The sequence below is a fragment of the Vulpes vulpes genome, chromosome 8 (genome assembly GCF_048418805.1).
Source record: "Vulpes vulpes isolate BD-2025 chromosome 8, VulVul3, whole genome shotgun sequence".
Taxonomy (NCBI): Eukaryota; Metazoa; Chordata; class Mammalia; order Carnivora; family Canidae; genus Vulpes; species Vulpes vulpes.
In genome coordinates this window covers 72,185,087-72,211,284 of record NC_132787.1, presented here as the reverse complement: position 1 = coordinate 72,211,284, position 26,198 = coordinate 72,185,087, and the positions used below count along the sequence as shown (strand labels likewise).

The 26,198-nt window shown below is 47.1% G+C and overlaps 1 protein-coding gene across 11 annotated transcripts; it reads right to left on the bottom strand.

Annotated features, from left to right (window-relative positions):
* Positions 1-844: 844 nt before the first annotated feature.
* On the bottom strand, positions 845-26,166 carry ELMOD3 (ELMO domain containing 3). Of its 11 annotated transcripts, none has more exons than XM_025994428.2 (13): positions 25,915-26,166; positions 25,231-25,294; positions 23,594-23,881; positions 22,007-22,084; positions 21,471-21,540; positions 16,057-16,125; positions 14,961-15,052; positions 13,626-13,749; positions 13,224-13,346; positions 10,202-10,332; positions 2,665-2,741; positions 2,279-2,406; positions 845-1,798 (listed from the first exon to the last, which is right to left on the bottom strand). In XM_025994428.2, exons 3-13 carry the CDS (start codon positions 23,645-23,647, stop codon positions 1,596-1,598), a joined length of 1,149 nt encoding a protein of 382 aa, XP_025850213.1. In that variant the 5' UTR covers positions 23,648-23,881; positions 25,231-25,294; positions 25,915-26,166; the 3' UTR covers positions 845-1,595. The 11 variants fall into 11 exon arrangements, with proteins under 11 accessions (XP_025850213.1, XP_072623156.1, XP_072623153.1 ...); XM_072767055.1 differs by having other exon boundaries at positions 25,011-25,294; positions 25,915-26,141; XM_072767052.1 differs by lacking the exon at positions 25,231-25,294 and adding an exon at positions 25,011-25,179 and having other exon boundaries at positions 25,915-26,138.
* Between the last annotated feature and the right edge of the window lie 32 nt (positions 26,167-26,198).

Sequence of the window (26,198 nt, the reverse complement as noted above, 5' to 3'; positions counted from 1 at the left end):
GCAGAGGCCACTGGCCTCCCCTCCAGCTAGAAGCCCGCATGGACGGGTCCCTGGCCATGATGCAGGCTGGGCATTCACCGTCAGGTCTTCTGAGTTAGCCTTCTGGCCCAAGAGCAAGCAGAGGGAATCTGCAGGAGAGGAACTATGGAACTGATGCTCCGAAGTGGAGGCTGAGCTGTAGCCTTTCTGCATTCCAGCCCCACCAAGCTCAGTAAGCAATTGGCCACCCTTGCAGGCCCTCTAAGCACCCAGACTGGAGGTGAAGCAAACAAAGGATTGGTTCAGGTTGGGCCAAGATGGCACAAGGCAAATTGGTCTGCTACCAGTCCCGCCCTTGAGGCATCTTGCTAGCCGTGGCAGGGTGTACTCTGCCAACCTGGGTGGCTGGCTGCCATTTCCACCCCTGTGATGCACCCCAGCTCCAGTGGGTTAGATTTGGAGAAACGTGCAGGGGTGAGACCGTGGTCTTCCATGGGTCTCCTTGAGGGAGTACGGACAGGAGAGCAGTGTTATGGGGTCTCACCTGCCCCGTGCTCCCCAGCTCAGGATACCCTGGCCTGGAGGAATGGAGAACAGAGCTACTAGCTTCTCCTGAAGAGAATGTAGGAAAAACATGTGGAGGTCGCACAGCAATGTTAACAAGAGCTCGGGCCATCCTGCCCCCTGGCTCAAGTGTGCAAGGAGTCTCTAGGCCTCTAAGTACAGGATGGACACCATATACGCTCAGTGGAGTCTGGCCAGGGCAGAGAAACCTTCTCTCCTGGAGCCCCTGGCTCTCACCAGGGCCTGGAACAGGACCGCAGGAAGGTGCAAGGCTTGTCTTGGAGGAAAACACTTGGGGCCCTTGGCCTAGAACAATTCTTTTATTCAAAAACTGCTGGTGTGTGAATTTCCTCCTTCCTTCAGCCAGGCCAGCAAACCATCCCTGTCAGGAGCTGGCACACCTCCACAGGGTGGGTGCTGTGTAGTAGGGGGGTGCCCAGCTGGGAGGCAGCTGGGAGGGGTGCCAGTGGAGACACCTACCAGAAAGCTGGTGCTGTATCATAAACAGCGGACAGTTGCGGAGAGGTGAGGGTGGGTAAGTCAAGACCAGAATCCCCAGAAGGGCCTGGATACCAGCCTGGCAGAGGATGGAGAGAAGGCCTCTTGCCCTGGTTCATGCTGCCTCCTGTTGGCTGCTGCCGCTGCTACATTCTCCCTTCAAATTCTAGCTACAGGGTCCCTATCCCATGGACACTCAAGGTCTGAGAGCCCTGTTGCCCAGGGAGTCAGAATTCTGGCACCTCCGCATGGGATACCGTTCAGTGTGGGGATACATGGAACATCCAGGCAGGGTTTTCCCACCTCATGATCCATTCACTCACTGAGATTTCCTCAGTGAAATCTCCACTAGCTCATCTCCAGTTATGGCAAATTCTTGCTCTGGAGGCAGGTCTGTGGGGAGTGGGGTGAGTCTAACTATCCCTACTATCTCACGTGGGTGAGGGCCCTTGGCTTCCCTGGCCGGGCCCACTGGGGTATGCTTGGCATAATGCGCCACATACCCTCCCAAAGCCCCTGTGGCCCAGCCTTCAAATCTGTCAGCCTTGGGTTGGTCAGATCAGCCATGTGCCTTCAGATGAATGTGGTGGCAGGTCACACACTCCTGTGAAGGTGAGATCCTTGGAGTGAGGGGCTTGTGTCCCACAGGACTTCTGTGGTCCCAACAATGAGGCCTGTCCCTTTGACACACCAGCCAGGTAGATTTCCAGGGTCTTGAGTAGCCGCCTTGGGCTCTTCTTGGCCAACACTTCCAAGTCTGGAACAGAGGATTGGAGAACAAAAGGCTTGAAGGGGCTTTGGACTGCATACCAGTCCAGGCCCAGCAGCTCTAGGGAGCACCCCCAACCCAGACTCTGTGGAAAGAAGGGTGAAGGTGTCTTCTAAGGTAGAGAGCTCACCAGAGAAGGAAGATGAACCAGATAAAGCCACAGCAACCACACATTCTACATTGACCAGAACAATCTCAACTTTGAATGGTCAGTCCAACTGTTGGACCCAGTTTTTGATTCAGAAAACATGGCCACCAAAGCTCTGAGGCCAGTAAAGAGAGGTAGCAGAGAAAGGAGAACTAGCAGACGCCAGAGGGTGGGCTGATGGAGACTCTGAGAATCTGGAGCTTGAGGAAGTAGGAGTAGGGGGTTTGGAGGAAGGGAATTGCAGCCTAAATGAGTCTAGCAACCACCTTAGTGTCCCTGAACCTGGGAACACTAGTTCAGGCCTCCCCAGAAGAGCACACCTTTGAGGACAAATCCAGAGTCAGCAATGGTCTTCTGCTGTGTCCTCCAGATGTGTGCGAGGCGGAGGAAGGTGGCGGCATAGAAGCTATTCACCACTGGGATCACCTTTTGCTGCCGGTTACACTCCCTACAGCACAAGGGGGGTGGTGCACTCAGAAGGGAACAAAGGCTGACAGCTGGGTGCCTCTGCCAGCCCAATTCCCCCAGGGAGCCATGCCCCAGGCAGCCTTCACCTCCGAGGCAGGGTTGTGAGACCGGTGCACGGGCTTCCCGGGGAGCTGCAGGTCTCTGGAGAGAGTTGCGAGAATAGGGCAAGGGTGGGAGGGAACCAGGCTCTGCTGGGTCAGCTAGCCTGCAGCCGGATGTGAACAGTGTGGGGACTCACCTGGAGAGGCACTCCTCCCTTAATGCCTGGATTGCGATGCGGGTGATATTCACAGACATCAAACAGAAGGGGAATTGCTGGAATGGAGCAGGCACAGGGTCAGTGGCAGCCCAGGCTCTGGCCCTCTGGGGCCCGTCATCCACAACTCAGCAGGGCTGCTGGCAGCAGTGGCTGCCACGGCCCAGAGGCAGCAGCTGACATCTGATGCTTATACTTTTTTTTAAAAAGATTTTATTTATTTATTCATGAGAGACACGGAGAGAGAGAGGTAGAGACACAGGCAGAGGGAGCAGACTCCATGCGGGGAGCCCGATGTGGGACTCGATCCCGGGTCTCCAGGATCACACCCCGGGCTGCAGGTGGCGTCAAACTGCTGCGCCACCAGGGCTGCCCTGCTTATACTTGATTTTTGTAATAATCCTGCCATTTCACAGATGAGGAAGCTGGGACTCAGTGACCTGAAATGACCTTCCTGAGGCACTGGAACCAGGATTCCAACTAAGGATAATTCACCTGTGTGCCAGCAGGCATAATCTGTGTGCTAGCTCTCCAGCCTCTTCACCTCCCGACCCACAGGTTCTCCTTGTTCTTCATTCACCAGACCCACCACGGTGCTGCCCAAGGACTACACCACCCCCTGGGGTCAGATTGAACACAGGAGGGATGAGGCTCAGTTATCTAACTGTACAGTCTCCTACAATCTCTTCTCTTTTCTAGGCTTCTTTTTTTTTATTTTTGTTAGTCTTCTTATTTGACTGCTCATAAGCACTTGATTCAAAAGTAGAGACAGCAAAGGTAGAAAGTAGGTAGAAAGTCAGCCTGACTTGCTGGCACACCCCATTTGTCAATAACAGGCCTGAGAACTAGCTGTGCAGATCACAGAGGGGACAGCATGGGGTTCGGCAGGGCTGCTTCAACTAGGAGGGGCCTCAGAATCCCCTGTGGGGTCTACCTTAATGCTTTATTTTTGGAGAGACAAGCTCCTTTACTTTTTTTTTTTTTTTTTAAAGTAGGCTCCATGCCCAGTGTGGAGCCCAATTCAGGGCTCGAACTCACCACCCTGAGATCAAGACCGGAGCTGAGACCAACAGTCAGATGCTAAACCAACCGAGCCACCCAGGTGCTCCATCCTTCCTATTCTTTAATAACAAAAAAACTAAGAAAATGAAAACGGGTTTTTTTCCCCCAGGGTATTTCCATATATTACATGTTAGTTTCCCAAGCACATACCCAAGCACAGTCACTGAGAGGGACACACAGATCAGTGCACTCATTAGTTTAGAACAAGAGCCAAAGTCTGTTTATCTCACATGCTTCCCCTAGGAAGAAAAAGCTATTACGTTATGATGCTGAACTACGCTGTCCAGTATGATAGCAAGTAGCCGCATAGAACTATTGAAGTTTAAATTTATTAAAAAGTAAACAACACTAGGGTATCTGGGTGGCTCAGTTAGTTAAGCATCTGCCTTTGGCTTAGGTCATGATTCTGAGGTCCTGGGATGAAGTCCATTGTCAGGCTCAGTGGAGAGTCTGCTTCTCTCTCTCTCTTTGTCCCTTCCCTACCTACCTCCAGTTGTGCTCCCTCTCTTAAATAAATAAATAAATAAATAAATAAATAAATAAATAAATATTAAACAAAATTAAAAATTCAATTCCAAGTTGAAAAAAATCTCAAGTCCTTAGTCCTATTAGCCATATTTCTTTTTTTTTTTTTTTTTTTTTATGATAGTCACAGAGAGAGAAAGAGAGGCAGAGACACAGGCGGAGGGAGAAGCAGGCTCCATGCACCGGGAGCCTGATGTGGGATTCGATCCCGGGTCTCCAGGATCGCGCCCTGGGCCAAAGGCAGGCGCCAAACCGCTGCGCCACCCAGGGATCCCCTATTAGCCATATTTCAAGTGCTCAATAGCCACATGTACTTAGTAGCTACTGTACTGAACAGGACTGATATATTACATTGTCTTCATTGCAAAGTTCTGTCTGACAGCACTGAACCATCCAGGGTCTTCTGGCTCCACAAAGATTTTTTTCCTGGTCTTCCGTGACATCTGGGTTCCAGATCTTGGCCTGGCCACCTACTGGGTTTGTATCCTTAGGACAGCTACCTGAACTCTATGAGACTTAGCTTTCCTGTTTCTTGAAACCAAAAAGGAAGTATCTTTGAGTGCTGTGCAGGGAAGAGTTAACGCACAGGCCTGAGACTGCTGTCCTTAGAAATGTCTGCTTGCAAGGGTGGCCTTTTGCTGGTAGCTGGGAACCTGGATTTTGAGAGGATTCCTACCATTTCATCAGAATGACTCATGTGCCTAAGCTGTTTGTACAAACAATATGGTTTATGCTGAATACCTCTGCTTTTTCTCCGTGATTCTGGAATTTTGGTATGTGCTACACAGATGGTGTCTGCACGGCTGGCCCCCATAAAAACCTTGGGGACTGAATCTCTCTATAGCAAGCTCCCCTGGTTGGCAACATTTCCCATGCTGCACAATTCCATGCTAGGGGAATTAAGTGTGCTCTGTGTGACTCTACTGGGAGAGGACTCTTGGAAGGAAGCCTATTCCTGATTTCCTATGGATTTGTCCCATCCACTCCTTCCCTTTGCTGGTTTTGCTTTTGCTGGACTAAATCATAGCTTTGAGTATGACTATAGGCCAAATCCCATGAGTCCTCCCAGTGAATCATCAACCTGGGGGTGGTCCTGGGGACCCTGACACAAGTGCCATGCTGGGTGGAGGCAAGTCACTAGCATCATAAACACTCTACAAGTGAGGTTTTATTACCTACAGTCCACATTTTCTCTTATCTCAGGACCCACTCACAGAGTAACTGTCAGAAATCATTTAGATCGCAAATGCAAGATACTAAGGCCAGTGCTGGCCCAAGGAGGTGCTAACAACTGTTACCATCATTATTCTTGCCTCAACATGAGTGGCTGAGGTCAGCAGCAACACATTTACACCTTCACGGTCTGCCTACATACCACTTATCCCTTGTATAAGATTGCCCCCTCTGTTGCCTTTTTTCAGTCTAAAAATAAATATGGGAACAAGAATATGGTAGCGACATAATTAACAGAAGATCTAAACCTAGCGTTTGCTCGTTCTCGGGCACATCTTTACCAAGCCCACTTACTAAAAAGCAGTGAAAAACTGGAATTCAGATTTACATGTCTCCTTTTCTTCAGCAGGTCCCTTGGCCCTGAAAAGTGTTGCGGGGAACTGAAATACCCTCTGGAGGTTGTGTTTAGGGAACTGACCAAGGGACAGCAGAGGACACCAGACCCGGACAGTTCTGACTTTCCATTTTTCTTCATCCCTCACATTCAGGCTTAACCATCTTTGAACTCTGAAGCAAGGAAGACTGGATCCTCTTTCATAGTGGTTGCTGACCTTTCCCCCGCCAGTCTTTGGAGGTTCAACCCAGTGGAGGGGGCGGGGGCATCTGCATCCCCTCAGGGGACTCTGAAGTCGGTTGCTGGCTGACAACCACTGCTGTGAGGAGCCCACTGCGAGGCCAGCTGTCAGAACGTGGGTCCCAGGCCTAGCTACTCACTAGCTGTATAACTCTGACCCTCACATAACTTTGCTGGAAAACAGATTTAAAGGGTCATTGCTGCTTTATGTCTTTGCCAGCCTGCCACGTTGGTGGAATGAAACAATGGATGGAAACTGCACAGAAGGCTATAGAATTGTGAATATGAGTAAGGTGCTTCCTCGCCTGCCAGCAAGGAGCCTGATGTGTCCTGCACCTGTGTCTGTGTTACGACACCACTTCTCAGCATGGCATAGGCTAAGCACTTCCCCATTGCTGGCATTTGTGGCAGTCTGCTCTGGCAATCATATTTTTTGGCCTTTAGCTACCACAGGGGCCTAGAACTTTTAGTTCTCCCCTTAGGAGAGAACAGGACTGGTTGCTGGCAGGGCTGTATCCCCCAGCTGCTACTCTGACGTCAGACAAGCCTCCTGGAAAATGGTGCTTTCAAGATTCATAAGGGCTTGAGGTCAAGTTTGCTTTAAAATCTTGGAATTGCTTATAGTTCAAGGAACTATAAAATAAATCTGGAAGGGATCTTAGAGTTGTTTAGGCCAAGTCCTTATTTCATGTAAGAGCAAACTAAGGCCCAGAGAGGGTAAGTGACTTGTCTCAAATTATAGCTCTATAATAATACTGCACATGGAACTTACATCTAGCTTCCTGATGCCTGTGCCAACCCTCTTACTTTATTAGGTTAAGCTGCTATTCCATCTTATTGTCCGACATGCATGTTGTGAAGTAAATATAAATCCCCAGTAAATCCCACAGAGGCCAGCAGGTGAAGGGATGAGAAACAGACTGGTCAAAGTAGTCAGTCTGGGTCTCTGCCCATCAGGTTCCCAGGTTCTCTCATCCTGCTGCTCCCTATGTCTGGGATGCTCCTTGATGTCTGAATGGCCTACTCCCTCCCCTCATTCAAGCCTGTTCTTGAAAACAAATGAGGAATTCTGAGTTGGTAATAATCCTCTACCCTGGCTTCCATATTTCTGTAGGAAACTCTTATTAGAGAGCCTTCATAAATCACAAGAAGGGAGACACTGAGGTCAGAGATGACCTATAGGAAATACCGGTTAGCTGTGGGATCTTCGACAAGTCATTTTCCTTCTCTAGGCCTCTATCTAAAATAGAGGGGCTGGGGACACCTCGGGGGCTCAGTTGGGGAAGCGTCTGATTTCAGCTCAGATCACGATCTCAGGGTCCTGGGGTGCCAGCCCAAAGCCCCTAGTGGGCTCTGGTTCAGCAGGTGGTCTGCTTCCCCCATTCATGCCCATGCTCATGCTCTCCCTCTCTCTCTCAAATAAATAAATAAAATCTAAAAAAAAAAAAAAAAAAAAAAAAGAAAGAAAAGAAAAGAAAATGAGGGGCTGGATTGTTGAGGTACTCCTCAACTTCTGGGAGTCTGTTATAATGAAGCAGTGCTGCTGCAAGAGACTGCATCATTGCAGAGGCTAACAGGTACAGTTCTCAAACCTAACCCAGACATCTCTGCATCGTGAAGACCACAGAATATGCCCACATTCTCAACTTGTGGGGACCCAATATATCTTAAGACCAGATGCTCATGAAGTCCTATTCTTGCCTCCTCCAGTGTTTTCTGGAATAGATAGGTGAAGTAAATCCTTAAGATTTATTTATTTTTCTTATTTTTAAATTTTTATTTTTATTTTTTTTATTTTTTATTTATTTTTTTAATTTATGATAGTCACACAGAGAGAGAGAGAGAGGCAGAGACATAGGCAGAGGGAGAAGCAGGCTTCATGCACCGGAAGCCCGACGTGGGATTCGATCCTGGGTCTCTAGAATCGCGCCCTGGGCCAAAGGCAGGCGCTAAACCGCTGCGCCACCCAGGGATCCCCTTATTTTTAAAATTTTAAAAAAAGATTTTACTTATTTTAGAGAGACAGCATAAGCAGGGGGAGGAGTAGAGGGAGAGAGAGAAGTAGGCTCTGTGCTAGCCCAGAGCCTGATGCAGGGCTTGATCTCATGACCCTGAGATCGTGACCTGAACTGAAACCAAAAGTCAGATGATTAACCGACTGAGCCACTTAGGTGCCCCAAGCCTTAAGATTTAATGGGTGCTTTACCCATTTTTTACCCAAAAAGATACAAAGATACTGAGTAGACTTTAGAAATGAAAAAGTGCCTCAGTGGCAGGATCTGTATGACTATTTGTTTTGTATTCCATTAGTTTTAGATTAAAAAAGAGATCTACCTAAGGTACACACACATACACACACACACAAATAAATAAAAAGTTAAAATAAGGCAACTACCTTACTAATGGTTGTGTCATGTGTGTGCTGTATTTTTACTACTGGAAATCAAAAATTACTTTCATAACTGACACTCACCAAAGGACTAATGCATTTGGCACTTCACATCGTTTATCTCCAATGTAGAATAATTCTGCTGGGTTGAAATTATTTTCCCATGTTACAAAGAAAGAAATGGACATTCTGAGAACTACATAACACGGCCTACGACACCATTACTGCAACAGTTTGTTTTGGGAACTCAGGCCTGACCAGCTCCAGCCCTCTCAGGTAAAATGACCTGATTAAAATGCTACAGATGTAACCTGCAGCCACTTATTCTTGGGCCCCTCTGCCTTAGGCAGTATCTAGGCACACCACCTTCCTGTTGTGTGTGAGGTGCTGCTGGGGCCAGGGCTGGCAAGCCCACCACGACAGACCTCTCCTATTAGAGCTGGGAGTGAGTGAAATCAAAAGTCCTTATCATAGCTTACCAGGCCCTCTGTCACCTGCTCCCTGTTAGCTGTAGGACCTCCCTTCCGACTGCTCTGCTGTGCTCCTTTGGTTCCAGCAGGTTCCCTCCTACCCCTTCATGTGCCAGATGCACTCCTTCCTCAGGACCTTTGCTTTAGCTGCTTCCTCATGTGGAATGCTCTCCCCCAGGTGCCAACTGGGCCAACATCTTTACCTCCTTCAAGGTCTGGTTTAACACACTCTCGCATGAGAACGCCCCATAAAATACTTCCCATATTCTCCTAACCTTATACCCTACTTGTTTTTTCTCCTTAGCACTTACCACTTTTGAACTCTATAATTTATGTGTTAGCCTCACTGCCTTGTCTTCTCTGCTAGAAGGATCTTTGCGGGGCAGCTGGGTGGCTCAGTGGTTTGGTGCCACCTTCAGTCCAGGGCCTGATCCTGGAGACCCAGGATCAAGTCCCACATTGGGCTTCCTACATGGAGCCTGCTTCTGCCTTTCTCTCTTTCTCTCTCTCTCTCTCTCTCATGAATAAATGAATAAAAAAAAATAGAAGGGTCTTTCCTTTGTTCACTGATATATCCTCAAGCACTAAGCACAATAACTAGCATAGGGAATAATGAATAGAAATTTGTTTAGTGGATGAATTCCAGGTCCAATACATGTGGCATAGGTGAATGGCAGGAAACAGGGCAGATGTATTTTTCTAAAATGGTGGGACTACCAACTTTTACTACCTGGGAAAACCATTAAACCCAACCCCAGAAAAGGCTTGGACAGACCGAGGGCTACAGAAGCCAATTCTGGCCTGTCAGTAATACCATGGGTCATTTTTGACCCTCATAGGCACGTAAAAGCTAACTCTCCTTGAGGGTTAGGAGAACTTACTAGTACTGTTCAAGGGATATTCTCAGGGGGGACAGTGAGTTGACACATTAACATCACATCTGTGCCTACTGCTTTTGTACACATCTCATTTAATTTTCCTAATTGTTCAGCTGAACAGTCCATGATTTCCATTCTACAGATGAAAAAACCAGGGCTCTGAGGAGTTGAAGCACTTGCTTGAGACCGAGGCTAACGAGTGGTAGAGCTCAGATTCCAGTGCAGGTCAGGCTAGCGGAGGAAGCCTGGTCCTGGTTTGCCTCAGTTGTCCTGAGAGCCCTGAGCAACTAGAGACAGCCCCCTGTGAGGCCCTCCTGGTTTCTCAGGAGCACCCTGCACCCACCGTGGTTCCACAGCCCTCTCTTCTGGCTTTCCAGCAAAACCTCACCTGGATATGGTGACGAGACAGGCGGAAAATTTCCTGGGCCATCAGCAAGGTCTTTGAGTCCATCACCAGGTACAGCAGGTGCAGGAGGGCAAGGAAGCCTGCTCCCCTCAGGTCTGTGGCTGGATTTGCTCCTGTAACCGAAATGAGGAACTGGAGAGTAAGCAATGCCAGAGTTATAGGCAGAATAATGGCCCCTCCAAAGACATCCTTGTCTTAATTCTTAGAACCTATGAGTATATTTTGTTGCATAGCAAGGGGAAATTAAGATCATAGGTAGAGGGGCACCTGGGTGGTTCAGTTGTTCAGTGTCTGCCTTTGGTTCAGGTCATGATTCTCCAGGGTCTTGGGATTGAGCCCTGCATGCTGAGCAGGGAGCCGGCTTCTCCTTTTTCCTGTACCCCTCTACCCTGCTCATGCTCTCTCTTGTTATCTCTCTCAAATAAATAAAAATCTTAAAAAAAAATCATAGGTAGAATTAAGGTTGTCAATCAGCAGATAGAGAGATCATCCTGGATTCCCTGGGTGGCCCCAATATCATCAGAAGAGTCCTTAAAAGTGAGAGGAGGCAGACACACAGAATCAGAGAAGGAGACAACAGAACCAGGCTCAGGGAGATGCTATGTTCCTGGCTTTGGAGGAGGAGGAGTGGAGGCAGCCTCTAGAAAGTAGAAAAGGCTAGGAAATGGAGTCTTTCCTAGAGTCTCCAAAAAGGAATGCAGCCCTGCTGCTACACTGATCTTACTCCAGTGAGACCTGTGTCAGGCTCCTGAGGCACAGAGCTATATGATAATAAGTTTGTGTTGTGTGGTGCCTGGCTGACTCAGTCTAGAAGCACATGTGATGCTTGATCTCGGGGTTATGAGTTTGAGCTCCATGTTGGGTGCAGAGATTACCTGAATAAATAAGTTAACTTTAATAAGTTTGTGTTGTTTCAAGCTATGCCAAATTTGTGCTAATTTGTTGCAGCAACAATAGAAAACTATTAGAGCAGTTATCATAAAAATACCTTTGATAAATAGTTTGAAAAAAATGAAAAAATAGAACATCAGTAAAGAAATATCAGATTTAAGGAACAAAATAAAAAACTTAACAACTGAAAAATATAAATAAAATTAAAAACTCACTCGATGGGCTCAACAGCAGGACAGAAACAACAGAGGAAAGAATCAGTGAAATTGAAGATGGAACAACAAAAATCATCCAATCTGTTGAACATCAGAGAGAAAACAAAACAACAAAACGAACAGAGCCTTAGGGATCTAGGAGTTACAGAACAGAGATCCAAAGAAATGAATACAGCTTCTCACCTGTGGAACAGCACAGATCTAGCATCTGTGTCATCAGAGTCCCACAGAGAAGAACAAGTATGGGGCTGAGAAAAGTACATGAAGTATTCACTCATATGTGGAATTTAAGAAACAAACCAAATGGACAAAGGGGAAAAAAAGAGACAAACCAAAAAACAGATTCTTAGCTATAGAGAACAGATGGTTACCAGAGGAGAGGCGGGATGGGTGGATGGGGAATAGGTAAAGAGCTAAGAGTACACTTATCCTGATGAGCAATAGGAGATGTATGGGATTACTGAATCACTACATAACCATGTGACACTAATTTAACATTGTATGCTAACTACACTGGAATTAAGGTAAAAAAGGTAATAGAAGAACAGCTGAAAATGGACCATAGTTGGCAAAAGATCTAAACCTACAGATTCAAGAAGCTAAGCAAACCCAACAGGATAAGCCCAAAGAAATCCACACTAAGACATAGCACAGTCAAACTAAAAGGATCTGAAAAGCAGAGATGGAGAAACAACTCATTGCCTTTCAGGGAGAAAGAAGTCAACTGGCAGTAACTTTCTCACAGAAGCTAGAAGCAAGTAGCAGTGCTGCAGGGAAAGAATGGTCAACCTGGAATTCTCTGTTCAGAGAAACGACCCTTGACGAGTGGAGGGGAGATCAAGACATTCTCAGAGCAAAACTAAAAGAATTAATCACCAGTAGAACTACTTCAAAAAACAGTTAAAGGAAGTTCTTGAAAATGAAAGGAGATGATAAAAGAAGACATCTCAGAGTATCAAAAAAAGAAAACAGATCAAAGGAAAGAGAAAGCATGTGGGTAAATGCTTTGCTCTTCCTTTTTTATTTTTTTAATTTTTTTAATTTTTATTTATTTATGATAGGCACACAGTGAGAGAGAGAGGCAGAGACATAGGCAGAGGGAGAAGCAGGCTCCATGCACCGGGAGCCCGACGTGGGATTCGATCCCGGGTCTCCAGGATCGCGCCCTGGGCCAAAGGCAGGCACTAAACCGCTGCGCCACCCAGGGATCCCTGCTTTGCTCTTCCTCTTGAGTTTTTAAAATTGGTGGATGAAATAAAAATCATAATCTTGACATGATTTTCACTGCATATGGAACAAATATTTAAGATAATTATATTACAGATGGGGGGGGAATGAAGGGACTTAAACATGCTGTCAATACAAATGGACTAATTAATCAATCACAGGTACATGAAATTTCCTTTCTAAATGAGGACATTTTCCTATTCCATATAAATGTAACTTGATATGATTTTGAAAAAAGAGTAGCATAATCCCAAAACAGCTGAAATGGCTTTGTTTCACTCAAAAAATAAAATAGCATAAAGTAAAATTTTCATCTGTCTTAAAAGGAATGAGGAAAAAGAAAAAGCCAGATTCCAAATCCTATCACTCTGATGCTTTCCATCTCCCTTAGAGTAAATGCCCTACAACTGCCTATAAGGCCACAAGGGACCTTTCCTTTTTTTTTTTTTTTTTTTTTTTTTTACAAGGGACCTTTCCACTTCAGCTACACTCCTTGCTATTTCTCAAGCACAGTAAAGATGCTCACCTTAGGGCCTTTGCATTTCCTCTTCCCCTCTTCCCCTGGATGTCCTGCCTTGGGGGTGCTGGCATGACAGGAAGAGGACTATCTGTGCTCTTCCTCTAGTCCTGGATTCAGATGTCAAGGAAGGAAGATGAACCATTCCTCTTACCCTGAAAGCCCAGATCTTCCCAGTGGTCTCCATAGAGGGCACAGTCAAACTTGGAGCCAGTCAGCTTCTTATAGATGGTCTGAAGGACTCGGCCATGCATTGGGTCTTGGCTGTCCAGGCCACCTGTTCAAAAACACAACCCCAACTCTGTCAGATTGTCCGTTTCCCTGGGTGGGGGGGTGCACTGTGAGTTTCTTAGAGAATGGTTCAGACAGGATAGATCTGGACTGTACTCAAGAGACTGTGTTACACTTCCACACTTTCACCCCACAGTTCCCGCTCTCCCCACCAACACAGTACATGCAAGACCTCTGGCTTAGCCTCAGCAACGGGTGGGCAAACAGTGCTCTTTGCTTGACCACATATGCAGCACCTGCCTGATGGCAGCACCTGTGCACTCACACTGAGCAATGGTCAGGACCAAGTCCCTTTCTTCACGGAGGCCCTGGTGGAGCTTCGGAGGCCCGAAGAGGCAGTGCCGGAGGGCAGCGAGCCCAGTCCTTCGAATAGTTGGTCGGATTCTTTTCTGGGGAGGAAGTTGCAGGCAATGGGCGGAGGGCTGAGTTCACCTGCTTTAATAAACTTACCATCAGGACCAGTAAAGGGACTGTTCTAGTAGAAAGAAGAAGCTCCCCAAACTAATTGGCTGGTCTCTGGGCCAGGGAAAGGGGGTAAAAATCCTGAAGCACCTGCTCAATCTCTAGAGACAGGCTCTTCTGTCTCCCAGGATTCTTCTAAGTAGAAAACAGATGTCACCAAGGATGGGCATTATTAGCCTGTTGTTGGCATTTGCTCCTTTGGGCTTCTCCAGAGCTACCTATTCCACTGACTGCCAAGGAGGCTAGAGATGGCTGGCGTAGGGACCCCCACTTTGGTCTGACAAAAGCCAGGCCAGGTTTCCCAGCAGGGCTGCTTTACCTTTTGTAGGTCCGTCTCTCTCTGCAAAGGACATAAATTATAGAGCCTAGCAGTCCTCTTAACTTCCAGGATGAGAGAGCTAATGGACAGGGGAGTTTAGTGGGGACTTTTTTGGAGCTGGATACCTGATGGGTTGCTGGAGCATTCTGTCCATACCACAACCAGTACCTTCTAAACCAGGTCCTGCTGACTTAATTGCACAAGGGCCACTGCTGCAGGTCTTAGAATATTATGATTTTGGGACCCTCTGGCTCTTTGGGTCCTATAAGCCAACTTGATTTTTACCTTTTCAGCCTCTCTTGAACCAGGTTTTAGGTTGAAGATCTGAAATCATAATCCTCTAAAACTATTCCTCGTCACTCAAGATGCTCCAGAGAGCCTGCCAGCTTTTATTCTCCTCAACGTTTCATCTTTTTTCCAACTTTACAATTCCCCAATAACTTCTGGTTCCCTGAAGGAATGGATGATTTTCCTATAATGGCCATGCATTACTCAGCTTTCTAGACAGAATGCCTTGCTTCTCTAAGGAACTATCTAGCACTGGATTCCAAACCTCCTCATCCCTAGGAGGGAAAAGGAGGGAGCAGCAACATAGCCCTCTGTGTGACAGGACCACAAGAGCTCTGGGGGCACAGTCCCCAAAGGCCATTGGGGTCCTGCATGATGCATGAGTCCTTGGCTACCCCTGATTCTGTGCTCCAAGATTTCTTAGGTGAGGTAGGGTCCTCAGCTGGAAGCTTCTACCTTGCTTGCCCAGTGCCCTAACCTGGTGGTATAGAAACCTGGCTCTTAGGACCCCAAACCTCCCTACTTTCATACCTTGAAGGAAGAGAGGTCCACAGTCTGGAAATGCTGCAGGGCCTCACTGAAGGAGATAAGCTGCCCAGGCTGGTCTGTGCTGGCCTGGCTCCCTGTGGCAAAAGAGAGGACACCCTCAGGTTCATAATGGTGGTCATCCTGTCAGCAAACATTTACTCAGGGCCTTCTGGCTGTCGCTCTAAGCCAAACCCGGCTTTCAGTTGCAGACATCAGGTATCTACAACTAAAACCAATCCTCCAACCAACTAAAACCTTCAGGGGGCTGGCATTATCTGCTGGACTGGTCCCCCCTTTAGACCGGGCTGTTCAGAGGCTTGCTAGGCCCACCTCAGGAGTGAGTAGGGACAGATCTGCTGGGCAGGGGCAGGGGGAGGGCCCATTCCACTCTTCTGTGAGGAAGCAAGTCACTGCCTGGAGTAGGTACCCACACAGGAGCATACCAAGGTGTTTACGTGCCCTTCCTAACTTCCACTTCGCCCTTTCTCACATCCTGCATACGAATGACCCCCTCTCCATCAGTTAGCAATGTTGGGGATGACTGACACAGCCCACCGTAATGACTTTCCACGTGCTCAAGGAGAGCTCGAGCTAGATATGGGTCTGAGTTCTACCTTCCTATAGCTCCACCCAAACACGTTAGAAAAGGAAGTGAGAGAGATAATTTTTACCCAGTCCTCAGAGCCTTTCAGAAGATGGCTTCAGAGCTTCCAACAGATGGCCCCTATCTCCAGAGACTTCTTTGTATAGTGAACAACCTGCTCACCCTTGGACAGGGAACCTGGCTGCCTGCCTCCATCCTTCAACCTAACCTCATCACCCTACAGAGGCTGACCCTGGCTCAAGTCCTCCCTGTCTTTTCTCGGGTCTGAGTAGATGGCAGCCTTTTCCCCATGGCATTCATTCCCATTTCCCCCAGAGGTAGAATGTCATCATCTTTGGCTTTGGAAAGGTATTTTATTCTATGTCAGGGAGCTAAAATGAGAACTCTCAGGAATTGTTTCCTAATCCCATGGTCACAGAAACGTTACTCGCATATGTGCACGGTGTCTTTATTAGCAGCCGGGCTGTGTGGAGTCAGCGCCATCCTTGTGGTTACCTGTCTCTGCCTGGATGTTGTCCACAGCTTCCCATTCTTCCTGGGCTCTGAGCACCTCTGTACTCACAACTGCAATAGTGAGAAAAGGAGAGCCTCTGAGAACTACATACATCTGGGTTGCCACTGCAGCCCCACACTTGTCTGCCCATCTTGGGTCCCACTGCCCTCAGATACCTGCTCCACACAGCTGCCAGTGATTATTCGGAAAGGCAGATCTGATGTCATCCCTTGCTCTAAACCCTCCAGGGATTCTCCATAACTCTCCAGACAAATCCAAACACAGGCAGCCCGGGTAGCTCAGCAGTTTAGCGCGGCCTTCAGCCCAGGGTGTGATCCTGTAGACCTGGGATTGAGTCCCACAACAGGCTCCCCGCATGGAGCCTGCTTCTCCCTCTGCCTGTATCTCTGCCTCTCTTTCTGTGTCTCTCATGAATAAATAAAATCTTTAAAAAAAAAAAACAACCCCAAAACCCAAACTCTCCAGCACAACCTCTAGATACTTTCCCAGTTTGGATCTTTCTTATGTTTGTAGCTGTGCCCTAGGGCACCCAGACTCCCTGAACTAACTCAGCAGCCCCACTTCTGTGCCTTTGCTCACACTGCTCTCTCCCGCAGTCATCTCAGGTACCCTTACTTTCAGTCAGAACCCTTTGTGCTGTCATTCCTTCTCATCTGTCAGTGACCTCAGCCATCATCCCTCCCCCAGATGTCTTCCCTGACTTCCTTAGGTCTGCAGTGGGAGCCCCTGACACCCAGGCTCATCAGTGTTGTAAGCATCTCTCCTACCACGTTGGAAGCTATAGAGGGACGGGGTTCTCCAGAACCTGACGAGGTGCCTGCCACAGGGTAGATGTTCAACACATTTCTGCTGGATGAATGAAAGCACCAGAAAAGGGGGAAAGCAGGAGAGAAAAAGCAGCAAGATGGGTTCTCTAGAGCCACCACACAGCCCTTTCTCCAAACCACAGCTGTCAATGGCTAGCTCTGTGACACTCCTGTTGCTGGCTTTTCCCGTTTGCTAGAGAGGAGATCAGACATCATGAAAAAAACAGGGAGACTTCAGTCTAAGACCCCAAATCGTGACCCCTAGTCTCCAGCCCCAGTAGTGAGAGAGTAGCTCTCTGGGCCATGCAGTCTTGACTAGGCTATTACAGGGCAATAAACTGTTTTGAAAGTATACTTGGAAATCCAATCCAATCCAATCCTACCAGAAACTCAAAAGACTAACAGAAACTGAAGGCAGAGAAAGTTGCTGGGAAGCCATAGAGGGCTGTTGCTGAGAGCACACTCCAGAGCCAAATGCTGGCAAGCACTTCCTATCTGCGTTCCCCAGCTGCACTCCCATGAGCAAGGTACATAACCCTGTGTCATCACTTACATAACTGCTGGAAGATGATGTAACTCTTCAGCTTCTGGGGATGGGGTGAGGGGAAGCGAGGAGCAGGTACATGACCCTCAGTACGTGTTAGGTAGTGGCATAGACACAGTCCTGGGTTTGGGTCCAGCAGAGCACTGGGTAATGGCAGGAGGTGACATGGGTCTGGACTTCTGGGGAATTCAATCTTGCCAGCTCCAGTCTGGGGTGGACCGAGACCCGAGCCTCAGGGTTCAAACTAGATAACTTTACCAGGATACAGACTGCTTGACTTTAGATGGTGAAGAAAATAAAACTTCCTTCCAGTGGGGAGATGAAAAGGAGGGAGAAAGCAGCTGAATAAAGAGAAGAGTGGAACAGCAGCAGGGAGACTGCTCATTATGGCCCTGAGGAGGGCTGCATCACCCCTCACCCTCACTGAGGCCTGGCTTCACGGACTCTTCACCCTGCAGGTCCTCATTTTAAGCTACTTGGTCAAACTTTTCTTTTCCTTTCTTTTCTTTTTTTTTTAAGATTTTATTTCAGAGAGAGAGTGCACGAGCAGGGGGAGGGGCAGAGGGAGAGAGAGAAGCATACTGCCTGCTGAGTGTGGAGGCTGTTATAGGGTTCAATCCCAGGAAACAGAGATCATGACCTGAGCTGAAGTCAGATGCTTAGCCAAATGAGCCATCCAGAAGCCCCTCTTTCCTTTTTTAAATATTTGTTTATTTATTAGACAGATGGAATGAGAGCATAAGCAGGGGGTAGAGTGGGGGGTGGGGAGTGGCAGGGAGGAGAGGGAGAGAGAATCTCAAGCAGACTTCCTGCTGAGCATGGAGCTGGATGCAGGGCTTCATCTTATGACCTTGAGATCACGGCCTGAGCTGAAATCAAGAGTCAGCCACTTAACTGACTGAGCCACCCAGGCACCCTTTAACCTTTCACCTACAAACACCTTGGCTGAAGGCTGTGAGCTGTGAGCAGAAACCTCATCAGCATCTGGGAATCTGCTGTGACTATAGGTTAGTCAACATAAGTACAAGGTCTTAACTAGCAGTTGTATTCTGGTACCTAAAAACTAGAGACAAATGCCCAAGGCATAGCAAGAGCACTTCTTCCCTTCCCTCTTGGAACCAGGGAGACTCATCTGAAGATGATCCCGACATAAATACTAATTTCCCCCAACAGAAAAAAGTGGAGGCAAAACAAATCTTCAGGATAGCAAATGCAGCTCACATTAGCACAGTTCTTTACTTTTCTTCCTTTTTCAACTGTCTCCTTTATTTGGCCTCTCTTCTACTTATCTATAGAAAAAACAGCATTACTGAGTTAGTAAGCCTGCCTGTCTATCCACTTACCTACCTACCTCTCTCTATATACATACTTATTTTTTTAAATATTTTTTAAAATTTTATTTATTTATTTATTTATGATAGTCACAGAGAGAGAGAGAGAGAGAGAGAGGCAGAGACACAGGCAGATGGAGAAGCAGGCTCCATGCACCAGGAACCCGACGTGGGATTCGATCCCGGGTCTCCAGGATCGCGCCCTGGGCCGAAGGCAGGCGCTAAACCACTGCATCACCCAGGGATCTGATACATATTTATTTTATTTTTTAAATATTTATTTATTTGAGGGGAGAGAGGCAAGGAGAGAGGATAGGATAGTCTTAAGCAGACTCCATGCAGAGCACAGGGCCCAATGTGTGTCAGATCTCACAACCCTGAGATCACAACCTGGGCAGAGGGATCCCTGGGTGGCGCAGCGGTTTAGCGCCTGCCTTTGGCCCAGGGCGCGATCCTGGAGACCCGGGACTGAATCCCACGTTGGGCTCCTGGTGCATGGAGCCTGCTTCTCCCTCTGCCTGTGTCTCTGCCTCTCTCTCTCTGTGACTATCATAAATAAAAAAAACCAACCTGGGCAGAAACTAAGAGCCCAATATTCAACTCACCACACCACCCAGAAAACCTATTTATTGTTTTTTTTATTTTATTTTATTTATTTATTTGAGAGTGAGAGAGAGAAAGAGAGCTAGCTCAGGCAGCAGGGAGGGGCAGAGGGAAAAGGAGAAGTAAATTCCCCATGGAGCACAGAGCCCATCGCAGGGCTTGATCCCAGGACCCTGAGATCATGACCTGAGCCAAAGGCAGATGTGTAACCAAATGAGCCACCCAAGTACTCCTCTTTTCTTTTTTAAAGATTTATTTATTTACTTGAGAGAGAGAGGAGATAGCATGAGCAGGGGGAGAACAGGGAGAGGGAGAGAGGGAATCTCAAGCACACTCCCTGCTGAGCACAGAGCTCAATGTGGGGCTCAATCCCAGGACCCCGAGATCATGATCTCAGCCAAAGGCAGACACTTAACTGACTGAGTCACGTAGGTGTCTGTTTCAAAGATTTTATTTTTTTAAAGATTTTATTTATTTATTCATGAGAGACACAAACAGAGAGAGAGGCAGAGACACAGGCTGAGGGAGAAGCAGGCTCTACTCAGGGAGCCTGATGTGGGACTCGATCCTGGGACTCCAGGATCACACCCCAGGCCAAAGGCAGGTGCTAAACTGCTGAGACACCCAGGGATCCCAAGATTTTATTTTTTTAAAAAGTAATCTTGGGATGCCTGGGTGGCTCAGTGGTTGGGCACCTGCCTAGGGCTTGGGTCATGATCCTAGGATCCAGGATCAAGTCCCACATCGGGCTCCTTGCATGGAGCCTGCATCTCCCTCTGCCTATGTCTCTGTCTCTCATAAATAAATAAATAAATCTTTAAAAAAACAATAATCTCTACACCTAACATGGGGCTTGAACTCACAACCCCAAATCAAGAGTTGTATGCTCCATCAACTGAGCCAGCCAGGTGCCTCACAAGCCCATCCATTTAAATGAGCTGAGAGCAACGTGGAAGAAAACTCTAATTGTTTAATATAATTAAAAATATGTGGCATAGGGACATCTGGGTGGCTCAGTGGGTTAAGCATCTCACTTTGGCTCAGGTGATGATCTCAGGTGGTGATACTGAGCCCTGCATGGGCTCAGCAAGCACTCATCTTGGAGTCTGCTTGAGATTCTCTTCCTCTCCCTCTGCCCCTCACCCCTGCATGCTCACTTGCTTGCTCTCTCTCTCTCTCTCTCTCTCAAATAAATAAATAAATCTTAAAAAGAATATCTGGCACATAAATGCTAGCTGTACTGAAATATAAAATATTTTGGCATTTAAGGCAAAATCTCTAATAAATGTTAGGTTTGTCACCACACAGCAAAGATCAAATTCTATTAGAAGAAACTTCATAGATCTCCAAATAATTTTTCTACATTAGAATATTTTTACAAAAAAAAAAAAAGAATATTTTTACCAAGCCCCATATTTGTGGAGATTACATTTTCAGTTTGCAGAATTTAAAGATAACAATACATAGCAATGAGCACTCACTACAGATTACAGTCTGTGTGCTAAACACTTTATCTTAGCTCATTTAATTCTTACACAATTCCCATCGCACAGGTTCTGACATATTTTCTGTTTTATAGATGAAGTAAGTAAGTGTTAGAAGGCCAAGAAACTTGCTCAAGTTAGTGGGTCAGAGAGGCAGGACTTAAAAACCAGAGATATAGGACTCTAGAACTGGTGCTTCTCACCTGTGAAGTGGGCCTTTCTGTGTCATAAATCAGCAAGTGAAATGAGCTTTATATACAGTATATGAAAGAATCATGTAGAGCAGATAAAATAGGATACTTTTTCAAAGCCTCTTCCCATACACTGTCTCATTTCATTGTTATAGTATGCCTTTGAGGATAGAGAAGGCATTGATATCTCCACTGTAGACACAGAGATATGATTTGCCCAAGGGCACATAATAAACAAGTGTCTCACAGGACTAGATTAGGATTCGAGTCTTTTGACTTCTAATTCACTGTTGATTCTAATTTTCCTTGAAGAATGATAAATTTGTAAAATTCTATAGGATAAGTGGTGAGAGAAATTCAAATGATGAAAAGGAGACCATGGGGAGCTCTGGCTTGGGTCCCACCCCGACTCCAAGGGCTCTGAAGAGGACCTTACCACCTGGCTCCCATCCTTTTACTTCTGCTGTCAGGGCCTGGAGGACGCCATGGTTCTTCAACTCTGAGATCTGTAGGGGCAGGCGACCTTCAGCGTGAGGGCAAATCTATACCCTCCCATCCACACAAACATGCCCCACCCACTGTACAGAATGTTCTTGGAACTGGTCAGAAGGATGGGTTGACTAAAACCAGTGTTAAAGACAGGCACATTGAAAACTCCAACTCTGATGTACAAGTTGGGTGACATGGGGAAAAGCATATGCTCTCCCTGAAGAATAAACAAAAATTCACACAACTCAATTAAGACTGTGGTGTGGTGTGCCTTCGGTATTCCCACTGCACTTTATATTCTGCTTCGTTACCGCAATTATCTTACTAGCTGGAGGTTGTTTTGCAAGTTTGTGACCCCCCAACTCCACCCCTAAGTGTGAGCTCCTAGAGGCAGGGTCAGTGCCATCCTGAGTCCTTGGTGCAGAGCATCATGCAACGAAAGCTTGCATTGGCAGGAGGTACTGGGGTGTGGGTGATACATACAGGAATTCCTCTGAAAGCCCGAAGAGCACTGTTGTCCTTGTCATATGGTGGAGGACACCCAGCACACACACTTTCCACCTATAAGACAAAGCAGGGTCAGCTTCTTGGGCACAGATCAGTCCTCTGACATGGACAGCTTAAATGTCACACCTTTTCCTTTTCCCAAAGCCACACACACACAAAAACATGAAATCTCAAGAACTCAACTATAAGGAATACTGTGAGTGAAAACTTGTTTAATCTAGTCATAAGGAAAACTGCAAAAAGCTTAGTTAATGTTATCTCATATTTCTTGGCTCTGTGAAAGGTCTCAGGAGCTGAGTCAGTAAAGTTTAGTGAGGCAGTTTCCTTACTTTTGGCCTTTCTTTTCAGCTATACCCTTGCCCATTATGCTTTTAAAAACCACTTGACCAACTTTAAAAAACAAACAAAACAAAACAAAAAACAAAAAACACCTGATCAACTTCACAACTTAGATTATCAATACAGAACTAACTTTCCTAAGATGTTGAAAAAAAAATCCTAGAAGTCAGGAAAAGAAACTCAACCCAGTAGAAAAACAGGCATGTATGGATTTGGACAGCTGACAGAAGAGGAAACATGCACTGCTCAGAAACAAATAAAAAATGCTCAACCTTACTTATAGTAAGAGACATGTCAAATAAAACGACTCTGAGATAATAGTCTTTACTTATTATATGAGCAAATATCAAGAAGTGTGCTAACATGCTGTGTTGGCTAGAAAACCAAGTGTTGTAACACACTGAAATATAAACTGTTCCCATCTCTACAACTTGACAATATCTGATAAAATTATATACCCTTTGCCCATTTTGGGCCTGCAATTGCATTCTAGGAATTTATCCAATTTATCATTTGTGGTAGGACTGCTGTCATAGCAGCAAAAGGCTAAAAAAAAACCTGAATGCCCGCTAATGGACTAATTACACAAAAGCATATTAACTCAATGAGCTTCAACATAGCCATAAAGAATAAGAAAGTGTTTTTTTTTTAAAGATATTTTATTTATTTATTTGAGAGATAGACAGAGATAATGACAGTACAAGACAGGAGGGGAGGGAGAAGCAGCCTTCTCACTTAGTAGGGAGCCCAATGTGGGGCTCAACTTGAGCTGAAGGCAGATGCTTAACCAACTGAGTCACCTAGGTGCCCCAAGAAAGTGTTTTATGGACAATATGGAATAATCCATATGATATATTAAGTGGAAAAAGCAAAGGGCAGAGTATATACACTATTTCACCACTTACATACAGGGAGCCCGATGTGGGACTCAATCCCAGGACCCCAGGATCACACCCTGAGCTGAAGACAGACACTCAACCACTGAGCCACCCAGGCACCCCAAATAAAAATCTTCTAAAAAAAGAAAAGGAGATAAACTACTAGCAAAGGCAACTGACTCAGAGGTGAATCAATAGAAACTTCTCCTAATAGAACAAAAGCATTATAAGGAGGGTTTTCTCAAAACATTTTAAAGTTCCACATTCTCTTGATGTATCCTCTGTGTTATTACTAATAATAATATATCTCAAACACTTTCCTTCTCAAATAGAAGTGCTTGCTTACCTGTACATCTCTTAATTCTCTCTCATTATGGAAAGAGCAAGAGTTTTCATTCATGACTCAAGGTCATTTATTCAAGTGAGCTTCATCCTTGGGCTCAGAAAGGAGTTTAATATGTTCTGAGATTAGAAGTATGGGGAGAGCCAGAGGTCCGATTGCTCTACCTTTGCCTTCTTCCTTGGCAGTCATTCAGGCTAAGAGTAAGTAAACAGTCCCTATGTGCCATCACCAGGGTGTGTCGGAGGTTTCTGAGTACTAAATGGAATCCCTGAGGTCTCTGAAGTCTCAGCCCTGTAAAAAAAAACAAAACAAAACAAAAAACAAAACAAAACAAAAAACAACACACACAGACACACAGTACAAATGAAAACTAGTTTCATCATTCAGTTAAGCCTCTGTTAAGAAAAACTGACTTTAAAAATCTTTAAGTAGGGGCACCTTGGTGGCTCAGTAGGTTGAGCATCCAGATCTTGATTTCAGCTCAGGTCATGATCTCAGGTTCCTGAGATGGAGCCCCCCAGTCAAGTAGGGCTCCGTGTTCTGCTTATCTCCCTCCCTCTACCTCTCCCCCTGCTCACGTGCTCTATCTAAAAATAAATAAATAAATCGTGAAAATAAATAAAAATCTTTAAGCAGCTGTAAATTTATTCTGAATAAATCAGCTGCTTTAGTCAAATGCCTAACTCTTACTACCCATGCCACTGGATGGAAAGAAGGGGAATCCTCTTAGGGTTGGATTCTCAATGTCCAGAAGACAGTGGCACCACTGTTAAGTGGTGAGGTCTGGTTCTGACAATGAAGTCACTGGGATCTAGGGGCAGCTTATCAAAGGTATGAAGCTAATGGGCGGCATCCTGATGGGTGGTCTTAGCTGAAGTGCTCAGGCTTTGCTTAGGCATCAGACACAGATTGGGTCTGGGCTTATAATACTAGGCCTGGTTCCTAGGATGATAGAAAATAAAAAATGCAACACATTGCTTAGCCTTCCTCACAGTGAACGCCAATATTGCACAAGTTGCAGCTGTTTAGCCAGTTTGGCTAACTCTAAGACAGTCATCAATATGAGGCCACTTTGGGAGGAGGGCTGGACAAGTCCCTAACTTATCATGTACATCATGGATACCTGTTATAACGAGTCTGGATCATAAGCAGGTAAACAGCCCATACACAACTGACCATCATGTTTCACAGACTTGGGTAACTTAGGGAGGAGAGTGGCCTATCTTTGGAGTTAGGCTACAACGGTGGGAACATGATCTGGATTCCTTAAGAACTGGCTGCCAGTAACAAACTGGAATCTTTGTCAGGTGGCAGGATGCAGTGATTCCTAGCACCCAGAATGGGAATATTTCCTGGCTATTGGGCTGGACATTTGGGTCAGTAATTTAGTGGGGAGGACGGTGCTCCTTGGTCATGGTACCTCAGGAACAAGCTCTCTCTCACTGTGTCCTCTGGAGCCTCAGCATCTGGTTCCCTTTTCTTTCCTTCCTCCTTGACCTTCATAACAAAACATTCACACATCAGCCAACCTTGGGAAGGTGACAACAGGCAGGTATGGCGCCAGTGATCTCAGGAAGCCTCTTCTGTTTCTGCGTATAAAATAAATCAAGCAGTGTAGTAGCATGACCAGCTTTACACACCTGCTAGTGCCTCAGTTCCTGGCACTACTGGAGCTCTGGGGACTTCAACAGGAACACTTCCTATCTGTATCAGAGAAAGAAAAGAGCAAAAAACTCATCGAATAAGCCAGTAATGGAAGTTATAAAGTCACTTCCCCCATTAGGCAAGTTCCTTGTAGTCGGGCCCAAAGAAATGGCCTTCCCATAAAGGATGGGTCCTTTTCAAATGAAGTATTCAGGCAAGGAGCTACAGTATAAGGGGTATGATTTTCAAACCTCTTGCTGGAGCTCAACTCACCGAACAGTCATTCTCCAGAAACTGGGTCCCTAGTTTAAATACGAATGCCCTCAGAGACCTGACAGTCCTTCTCTGACCCTTCCATCAGGCCTGTCGCGGGGCGGCTCCCTGTCCCCACTGCCCTCGCCTCGGCGAGGGGCCATGGGGACCCAGCCGGAGGTTCGGGGGCGCCGCCAGGACCCTCCCCGCCCTCCCGCAGGCAGCGCCATCCCGGGCGGGCGCCGTGGCCGCGGGCGAAAGGACTGGCCCCCGGGGGCGGGGGGCGCACAGGGCCCGGTGCTGGCCGGCCGCGACGCGCGGGTCTCAGGAACCTCACTCCGTCGAGGGGCCCCGCCAGACTGGGGCTGTGTGGATTCCGGGCGGAAAACGCCTCACCACCTGGGGCGGAAAACAGGTAAGCAACTTGCCTCGGGTCACGGGGCGAGCCACGGCAGCGCGCGGACCAGAAGCCAGGCCTCCCGGGCCCCGGGCGGGATCCTCTCTCTAGCTTGGAGCTTCCGGCCTCGCCTCAGCCCGGGGCGACCATCTCCACGTAACGCCCGCTCGGAGCGGGCGCCCCGCCAGCCTCGGCCCAGAACTCCCCGGCCCAGCGTCGGGCTCAGGCCGCCGCCGCGCCTCCCCGCGCGTGCGCACCGCGTCCCCGCGCCTCCTCCCGCCCCGCAGCGCCCCCTCCCGGCCGCCCGGCAAGCTC